General features: G+C 33.1%; 2 protein-coding genes across 2 annotated transcripts; one reads left to right on the plus strand and one right to left on the minus strand.

The window, feature by feature from the left end:
- Positions 1 to 658: 658 nt before the first annotated feature.
- LOC133309807 (isoliquiritigenin 2'-O-methyltransferase-like) lies at positions 659 to 2,181 on the minus strand. The gene is made up of 4 exons (XM_061510635.1): positions 1,706 to 2,181; positions 1,285 to 1,598; positions 1,094 to 1,158; positions 659 to 955 (listed from the first exon to the last, which is right to left on the minus strand). Exons 1-4 carry the CDS (start codon positions 2,179 to 2,181, stop codon positions 659 to 661), a joined length of 1,152 nt encoding a protein of 383 aa, XP_061366619.1.
- A 5,284-nt stretch (positions 2,182 to 7,465) lies between these two features.
- On the plus strand, positions 7,466 to 9,659 carry LOC133309812 (uncharacterized). Its single transcript, XM_061510640.1, has 2 exons — positions 7,466 to 9,179; positions 9,250 to 9,659. The coding sequence occupies exons 1-2, from the start codon at positions 7,466 to 7,468 to the stop codon at positions 9,657 to 9,659; spliced, it is 2,124 nt and encodes a 707-aa protein (XP_061366624.1).
- Positions 9,660 to 10,566: the final 907 nt, after the last annotated feature.

A 10,566-nucleotide genomic window follows, 5' to 3' on the forward strand; every position in this document is an offset into this window, starting at 1 on the left:
TTTGAGACCGAAAATAAATTCTTTTCTAATAAATCTGATTATGTCTCTAAATTTGGCACTAATTAAGGAAATTTAATGGAATTTTTTCTGTCTCGTACTTATTATGTCATACATTTATTATTTTTGCATCATTATTGTTCCATAATTATAATGTTAGTGTGTGCGAGTTAGTTTCTAAAACCTTTTTACAAATGGTTTGACATGTTTAATGGTAGAATATCATTTGTTATTTGTAACATTTTGGTGGTTCGCAAGATAAATTAGGCGAAATCGCGTAAGCCACTTCCTTCGTAGCATATTTCATAGAAAATATTGGTAATATATAGCAGTTCTCAATGTCAAATTGAAGTTATTAGAAGCATGATAGCGAAAAAATCGAAATATAATTTACAAAAAAAAAAAAAAAATCGAAATATAAAAAAAGATAAGTAACGTACCCCCCAAAAAAACAAGGATAAATAACTCCAACTTATTTATTAAATATTAAAACAACATATTGAAACCGGAATTAATTTTTTTCACCACGCGCACATAAACAAAAATCGCAAACCCGAAATTATTATACATAAAACAGAAAGTTCAATATGTAACTCGTAGCCTTGATTTGAAGCGAGCCTAGACTTCAAGGACTTTTGCTGCTTTTCTCATAATATGATACTTATTTATGAAATTCCATGACTCCCAAAGCAGAGAAAGCACGGCAAGCAACATTAAATTTAGAAAATCCAGAGAGCTTGCTTAAATTCTCATATTGTTTCTGTGTTCTTTCCCTTCCACCAACAGTGATAAACATGAGGTTGTCCAGAGTGGAAACAAGTTTGGATTCTTCAGTTTGTTCTGGTTCTTCTGGCAATATGAACTCCACAACAATCACCTTTCCATTCGGTGACAATGCTTTGTGACAATTGCTTAAAAATTCTATGCATTTTTCATCTGACCAGTTGTGGCATACAGCCTGTCAGCATGGACAGAAAAACATTGTGTTTAGCACCATAATTTTTAGATTAGATAAATCTATCAACTCTCAAGTAATTACTAATTAGATAGATATATAGGTGTGAAGATTGTGATCACTATATATATACGTACTAACCTTTAGTATTATGGCATCACCCTGTGGAACACTTGCAAACATATCTCCTCCAACGTGCTCAATCCCTAAACAATATTGGGTAGTTTGCTGATTAATAATATTGATGAACTAAAAAACTAAAAGTAGAAGTATGCTTATAATTATATCATCTTTTATCTTAGTATATTTGATATAACGCTAAGTCATGCTACCAGGAATGGGTGGTGCATGTTCAATCACTTGTGGCAGATCAAAATTAATTCCCTTAATTAAAGGGTACTTTGAGATTATCATTTTGAGATTTTGTCCATTTCCACCACCAACGTCAACCAATGTTGATATTCCGTCAAATCCATTATATATTTCAAGCATTCTTTTCATCTCCGTTGCACACACATCTGACATTGATTTGTTAAAGATGTGGTTCATTTTAGGATCCTTTTCCATGTACTCGTACTTTGTTATTCCATGCAGTTTCTTGAACAGGTCAATGTCCTCATCAATCACTGCTTCCTTGAAGTTCAACCTAGAAATTAAAATAATTTTGTTAGCTTTTAATTAAAAGCAAAATATATATATATATATGTATTATGTAGATTATAGGAAATTAATGCTATAATTAAAATGACATACCAAACTTGTAAGAGAGCAGGATAACAGAGAAATGTAGTGAAGGAAGCCAAGTAGCCCCTGGTTTCATCAGAGACTAAGTATTTACCAACTGGAGAGAGAGCATAAACTCTCTCAGAGGAACCATGAAGAGTGGTGCGAGTGGAACAAGTAAGAAGAGAATAACTTGAAAGCAAACGAAGCATGCGGTCAAGCCTATTAGGCAAGTCAGAGTGTTGTGTTGGGAGTTTAGAAGCAATTTCAGAGGGTGAGATGAAGGCATCAACACCATCACCATCACCATCACCAACAGCACCGTGTGTGGTTGTTGCCTTAGCTATGATATCAAACAAGTTGAGTTCAATAGCAGCATTGAGGACTGCAGGATACACAAGGTTAGTAGTGAGTAACATTGCAGAGAGACAATCACCATCTTCTGTTTTCACAGATGAAGCATTAAGCACGTGAGAGTTATCCTCACTCAAATAGGAACCTGGCATCTTTGCTTCTTTTCTTTTTGGGTTGGCTTCTGTGGAATGTTTTGTGTTTGTTTCCTTATTCTCAAAGTGTTCCCTTTTTATAGGCAAAATATAGCAACTAGTGTCTAGTCAAGAAAGAGTAGTATCTGGGCTGGGGGTTTACCTACTCCTTTGGTTTTTCTAATTTTGTTTTTTAGAAATGTTATTTGCAATAAATATCATTGTGATATATATCGTTATACTTTATTTGTTTCGAAGATAAAAATCACAAAAATTGCATGTTTATAGAGCGTATATTTTTTATTTTATTATTGAAAACACACATAAAAACAATTTTTTTTAAAAATGTGTAAATATTATTATTAATTATCAAAAATCCTAATTATTTACTTTCTTCATTCTCATGAACTACTAATAATTGCAGTGAGGAAAACAGCTGTCGGTTTCTTGTAACAAATAAAAAAATATACGCTATTTTAAAATTCATTGACAGAAGACTTTGGTTGTTAACAAAAAAAGAGTTTATCTTTATATAATAAATTAAAAATTAAATATAATTTTGGTAGGTGGCAATGTGGCATCACCGAGAAAACAAAATGACGTGGACTTACCCCTTTGCTGGTTATGGTAGCCAAGTAAATTGTTGTTAATTTTCTATATCAACTCAAAAATAATTTAATTTACTGAAAAATAATTTTATTCAATATTTTAGAAGATAAATTTTATCTTCTACTACAAAATTTGTAGGATCCATATTTTTGTTTCTCTTCTCTTCATATGATCCTACATTGGACCAACATACTTTCATGTGTTTGTAAAAGATAAAATTAATTTAAACGAGTGATATATTGACCCAATACCTTGAACAAATCAATAAACAATCGAATAAGGTTTAAATTTTAAACATCAAATCAATAAACAATCGGAACAGGTTTAAATTTTAAACATGTAATTAAGAAAGACAAGCTTCTCATTATTAATCTAATAATTTTTTATATTGAATGAAAAGTGAAGGCTTCATTTGAATATTCCAAAGCTAGGCTATTTGCCAAATTGATTAAAAAAAATTCTTGTACTTTTAGAATAGATAATTTGATGAAATATTTTTTTATTTATATATATAAATTAGACTTAAAGGTTAAGGTAATGCGTCTATCTCACACGTTGATGTCATCTTGTAGGCCTACAACCACCTTAATAATTAATAGCTAAGGAATTGACACAAATTTTCAACTACATCTAAAAAGTATAGCCCACAAATAGGCACCTCGGGCAAGTGATAGACTCTAGAAATCACTTCAGCTCATCAATGAAGTTAAATATTACCATATTAAGACGATATTATTAGCAGGATAACCAACTATTTTTTTTTTTTTTTTTTGATACAATAACCAACTACTATATAACAGAAGTTGAAGCCAGGATATAATTATATATCTTATGCATCTTTAGTAAAATTCATTAATTAAATACTTACTTAAACATAGAGTGTCTTACAGAGGTACTCTCTACTTGTCCCAACCAAACAAGACTATTCACATCAGTTCATCCATCCTGCAAAATATCCCGCAATGACATCTATCCCCGTGAAGGCTCAGATTTTCATCGTACCAGACTTAACCTTATATGTGATCTAACTGAATATTCATTGAACTGATGAACTTCTTTCAAGGCTCTTAAATTAATATATAAAAACAACTACAGAACGTGCACCAAACACAACTTAAAAAAAAAAAAAAAAAAACAGCAAATTGTATGAATTATTGAATGGCTGATCAATAGACAAACTATAAACACGTAATTGAAACCAAATAAATCAATATTTCATCAACATTAAAATAGAAAACCAATAAAACGAGGCATACAATACTAAATAAGCAAATAATCATTAGTAAATGTTACTACAACGCACTGTCCCCTCCATAAAATAACTTTCTTAAGGTTTATCCAAAAAGAAAGAAAGAATAGCTGAAGAAACACAAATAAATAAACAAGTGTAGAAAAAATAATAATTCTTCTCCTCTTTATATATATTATCTTACATTACTTTTCTTATTCAATTATCGAATATATTTAATTACCAATTCAAAAAATAAAAAATTACTAACAACATTTTGATGTCGTGGTAAGCAACCCGCACTCTCAGAAATTTTGAAAAAAAAAACCATTTGTTGGGAGAACTTTCTTATCATGACAATGCCTGAATGATTTATTTCGTAATTATAACTCTGAAGATTCATTACCAAAAAAAAAAAAAAATAACTCTGAAGATTCTTTGATAAAATTTCAAGAAAAACTAATTAAAAGGATTCGTGGCATATATTTTGATTAATTAATTATAGTCAAGTGATTAAGTATAAAATAGTTATTATTTAAATAATTTTTTTAGTACATTATTTAAATAATTTTGATACTTAATTAGTGAAAATAGTGTTAAATAATCCATATGAGTAACACTATTGTACAAAGAAAGTTGCAATGGGGCACAAGAGAAACAGTGATCTCGTGACTCAGATTTTAAATCAATATTATTAAATCCTGTCCGATTATTGATCCGGTCGAGGTACTGGGTCATTGGTTCAATCGCATGATCCGGTAAGTATATGTAAATCTATAATTTATATTTAAAAAACTATAAATATACTTAAATACTTGTAAAAAAATATACCAATTTCAAATATTTTAACATGAAAACAATAAATTATACATCATTGTCCAACAAAAGATCAATCAAACATATAATATTTGTGATACTAGTGTTTCAGGTTTAGTAAACGACATCTCTAACTATAAATTAAATCAAAATTCCCTGCATATTGCATAATCAAGATAATATTAGTGTTATAGGTACATAATCTACGTAAGTTAATAAGTTACAAATCAATTAAATATTTCAAAAGAAAATAAACCATTTGTGTTTGAAAGTAAAAAAAAGAAGATATCATTTGATAAAAATAAATTAGTTTTTTTTATAGACCGGGTCAGGTCATCGATTTTTACGAAAACCGGCTGGGTCACACCAATTTTGTAATATGGCTGGTCCAATATAAAAATCGGACCAATTACATGATCGGTTCACCGATTTCCAGGTCAATCCGGCTGGATCTATCCAATTTTTATAACACTGTTTTAAATATATTCACGAGTTGGTATTTTCTTTTTCTTTTTTCTTTTGTTCTTTTGGTGAACGAGTTGGTACTTCTTTAACACAACTAGTAAAATGATTGACAAAAAGTCTTTTCCAAAATAAAAATAAAAATGATTGACTAAGAACTTAGCAAGTAGAACAAAAACTATGTTGAAATCAACAACCCATTCCACTTTATTTTATATAAAAGCATCAAAGTTGCTAGTCCATTAGGTATTAGGTAAAAACTGTTATAAAAATAAGACGTAGAAAATATGGAACACACAATATTGGACGAGGGAATCTTTTTCTTGTTTAGTAATACTTCATCAGACAAACCCAAATCTATTATAAGTCAGAAACTAAAATTGAAAACATACCAATTAAGAGACACGTTATATCCAAATAAACACTAACTTAATAACTCATTATATATACTACTTAGTTATTCATTACATCACCAATAAAAAATTCATTAAACAACTTTAGTGTAGCCACATGCCCATTGATAAGTGTTTAAGACACTATGTTTTTATGGATAAAAAGAGTTCAAATAATTATTAAAATAGTTAAAAATATAGTGTTAAAAAAATAAAACAGTAAAACAGAATGAATTGCCAACAAATAAGCAAATTCTAAATATTTGTTGTTGTTTCAGGTTGTTAAGATTGGAATACTGGAATAACAAAGTAACAAAATGAGGCAACGAATACGCGGACCAACGGGGAAATCAGAGATTAAATAATAAATAAAATAAAATTGGTAACGCTCGCTCCACTGCTCGCTAAAGCGAGCAAGTGGGCGAGCAGCTCGCAAAGTTCTTAGCATATGCGACCGATGGAGCGAGCGAAACCAGGAAATTAAAGCCCACATTTTCCCTTTAAATACAACGCGATGGAAGCTGTGAAAAATATTCGGAAACGCGGAGAAAGAAAGCACTTGAGACGAAGCGAAGGAAGGAGCATAAGCGTAGCACTGGATCGTGGCAGAGGAGAAGGAAGGAGTCAACTCTGCACCATTGATCATCACTTTTAGACAAGTTTACCATGAACTCAGTTTCTTTTACAGTAGATTTTAATTCTGTCTTTATGAGTATGTTAGGCTAAATTACTTTCAGTAGTTAGGAAGATACAGAACCAATGGGTTCTTAGTTGATGTTTGTTTATTCTTATGAATTATATTCTTGTCTTTGAATTATGCAATCAATCGGATATATATGATTAGTTTTATTTATGACTTGATCACTCGTAGATAAACATACGAGTCACATATGACAATAGGGATGTTGGTATGTGATTCCGATTGGTTGATTGCTGGAATTTGCATGATCTAGGGATAGACTTGTGAATTTTATAACTTGAGTTCTTGCGTTAATGCTTATTCTATGAGAAAGTACTAAGGGATTAGGCTTTGGATTAGAGTAAAGGATTGGATTACCAAGGGATTGAGATTTAATCAATCATAGAAAGAATTGTTAATAATTTAATCTTGCATGTAATCGTGAGAATAGACAAACACGTTAAGAAACCATTGGGGAAGTTGAATCCTAACTACGCCTTCTTATTGAAAACTTAAATCAATTTCTTTTAGCTTTAATTAATTCTGAATTAAATATTAAAAACCAAAAATAAGTTTATAAATTCTGTTTTTACTTTAATCACAATATTCTCAAGAAAACCTTTAATGATCGATCCAACTTTAATTAAATAAATAGATTATTGCTTGGTCATCAGTCCTCGTGGGATCGACAACTCTACTTTATCACTTTATTACTTGTACGACCGGTGCACTTGCCGAGAGGGTCAACAAGTTTTTGGCGCCGTTGCCGGGGACTGATTTAATCAACATTAATTTTATCTATCAAATTATAGATTGGATCATTTTATTGTTATTTATTTTGCTGTGTTAGTTTAAATATCTTATTGTTTTTATTGTTATTTTAGTTATTTTATTTTAATTTGTTTGCTTTAAAAAAAAAATTTCTGTTTAGTTAGTGGTTTCCGTTAGTTGGTCCACTGAGCCTTAGTTTTCTGGTTTATGCATTTGCGAGGCACTGTTAATCCCAGTGACCTACAGTACGAACCGGAGTTAGGACGTTTAGAAAGAACTAATAGGAAACGTTTGACCGCAAAGAAGACACGAGAAGCATCGAGCTCCAACTCTGCGGAAGGACTAGTCATGGCGGAAGATAACCAAAATCCACCTGAAGAACTGATGAGTCACTTCTTAAACCCTAATTTCTCGCATCCAACTGCGAGTATTAGGAGACCTCAAATCCATGCCAACAACTTTGAAATAAAAGCCTCTTTCCTGAATTTAATTCAAAGTAATCTATTCGAAGGAGACCCGATCGAAGACCCAAACCGCCACATCACTAAATTCTTACAATTGTGTAGCCTCATCAAAGCTAATGGGGTTCCTCCTGAAGAAATCCGTTTGATGATGTTTCCCTTTTCTTTAAAAGGAAGAGCACTTAATTGGCTGGAATTGCAACCTGCTAATAGCATCTCCACGTGGGAAGATTTGGTTGAGAAATTCCAAAAGAAGTTCTTCCCATTATCCCGATTCTCTGAGTTGAAGGAACAAATTGACAACTTCAAGCAACTCGAAGGCGAATGTCTGTGCGTAGGATGGGGAAGATTTAAAGAACTAATCAGGAGATGTCCCCAATACGTTTTATCTAATGGCGAGAAGGTCCGAATTTTCTACAAAGGAGTTACTCCAACTTATCGAGTACTTCTTAACGCTGCAGCTGGAGGGAGTATCGGAGAAATCACTCCCACAAGGGCTATTGAACTAATTGAGAAGATGGCATCTGAAGACAACGATGTCACACCAGTTCAACCTAAGAAAGGAGTGTTGCAGTTAGATGGGTACGACGCTATGTTAGCCAAACAAGACAAGATGGATCAAAGGTTGGATTCACTTGTTAAACTCTTTACCCAAAATCAAATCTCTGCGGTTAATTCGCAATTTCCTGTAGTTTGCGACACTTGTGGTGGACCACACACTCCTGAAAACTGTGACGCTACAGTAACGATTGATCCGGCTCAGGTTCATGGAATCTGGAATAACCAGAGGAGAGAAAATCCTTATGGAAATACGTATAATCCGAGCTGGAGAAACCATCCTGGTCTGTCATACAAATCTGGGCATCAACAAAATAATGCAAATTTCCAACAAGATCAACCTAATCAGAAAGCCGCTTGGGAAGTTGCATTTGAAAAGATGACTCAATCTCAAACAAATTTCGCAGAAGAAACGAGAGCATCTTTTAAGAATCAAGAAGCTTCCATAAAGAATCTGGAAAATCAAATCGGTCAGCTTGCTAGACAGATGGCCGAAAGACCTCCAGGTAATTTTCCTAGTGACACAATCGTTAATCCTAAAGGACAGTGTAAAGCTATAACTACAAGAAGTGGAATCGTAATCACACCTGTAGAAAAGACTACCACTGCATCAAGCAGTAAAAACGACTCAGAAAAAGAAAAGCCTGCTGAAGAAAATGTTGATGGTCATGTTGATAGAGATGTCACAATTATTGGAGGACCATTAAATGATACCCCACGTAAAAAAATCGTAAAGAAGCCTTCTTTGGAAGAACGAATGAAAGCGCTGGGAGACAACCCGTATGTTAAAGCCCCATATCCTCAAAGGCTGAAACAATCAGCACAAAAGCAACAGTATTCTAAATTTTTAGAAATGTTTAAAAAGCTGCAAATAAATATTCCATTCGTTGAAGCCTTAGAAAATATGCCAAGTTATGCAAAGTTTATGAAAAGCTTGCTTTCAAGAAAGCACAAGCTTAAAGAAGAAATGGAAACAGTGTCTTTGACAGCGGAATGCAGTGCTATTATTCAAAAGAAAATACCACCAAAGCTTCAAGATCCTGGTACTATCCTTTGCCAAATCTTTAGGAATCACTGAACTAAAATCCACACTTCTGTCATTACAACTGGCAGACAGATCTATAAAGAGGCCTGAAGGAGTGGTTGAAGATGTGTTGGTAAAAGTAAATGACTATATTTTTCCTGCAGATTTTGTGGTTTTAGATATGGAAGCAGATACTGAAGTACCTCTTCTCTTAGGAAGACCTTTCTTAGCCACAGCTAGAGTCTTAATTGATGTTGAGCAGGGAGAGCTTCTATTTAGGGTCAATGGTGAGCAATTTACAGTCAATGTTTTTGAAGCCATGAAATGCCCAGAAGAAAAAGGTGACTGTTTTCAAATCGACGTGATTGACAAAGCTGTAGCAGCAATCACAGATGAAATTAATGCAGCACCAACAATTGCAGAATTATTTGCTAAGATTTTACAAACTCCTGAACCGCTAAATGGAAGCTTTGTTGGAAGAAGTTGTAAAAGCAATTGATATTGTCGTCGACGATGAGCCTGGATCTTTAGACCTTGAATCTCAAGTAAAATAAGACAACAACTGTCCAAACACCTGAATTTCCGAAGTTAGAATTAAAAGAACTTCCACCCACCTTGAAATATGTCTACCTTGGCAATGGTGATACTTATCCAGTAATTATTAATAATTCATTGCTACAGAAAGATGAAGAAAAATTAATATGTGTTTTGAAAGAACACAAGACTGCTAATGGGTGGACCTATTCAGATCTTAAAGGTGTAAATACTTCTTTTTGTAAACATAAGATTTTAATGGAGGATGAGGTCAAACCAGTTCGTCAACCACAGAGGAGATTAAATCCTACTACGAAAGAAGTGGTTAGAAAAAGAAGTTGTAAAGCTTCTGGATGCGGGTATGATTTACCCGATATCAGATAGCAAGTGGGTAAGCCCGGTACAAACTGTTCCTAAGAAAGGAAGGGTTACAGTAATTAAAAATGACAATAACGAGTTAATCCCGACTAGGACAATAACTGGTTGGAGGATGTGCGTGGATTACCGTAGGTTAAATGACGCAACTTGTAAAGATCATTTTCCTCTGCCATTTATGGATCAAATGTTAGAGAGGCTGGCTGGGTACGCTTATTATTGCTTCTTAGACGGTTATTCAGGTTATAATCAAATATCAGCAGCACTCTAAGACCAAGAAAAGACTCGTTTTTACTTGCCCATTCGTGTGTTTGGATACCGAAGAATGCCATCTGGTCTTTGCAATGCACCAGCCACGTTTCAAAGGTGCATGTTATCTATCTTCTCTGAGTATGGTTGAAAATATCATAGAAGTGTTTATGGACGATTTCTCCGTGTTTGGTTCTTCATTCGATATTTGCTTGTCGAATCTTTCTCGCGTGCTCAAGCGATGTCAG

Source organism: Gastrolobium bilobum, unplaced genomic scaffold (genome assembly GCF_033153095.1).
Source record: "Gastrolobium bilobum isolate Gb01-03AN ecotype WA unplaced genomic scaffold, APGP_CSIRO_Gbil_v1 utg5492, whole genome shotgun sequence".
Lineage (NCBI taxonomy): Eukaryota > Viridiplantae > Streptophyta > Magnoliopsida > Fabales > Fabaceae > Gastrolobium > Gastrolobium bilobum.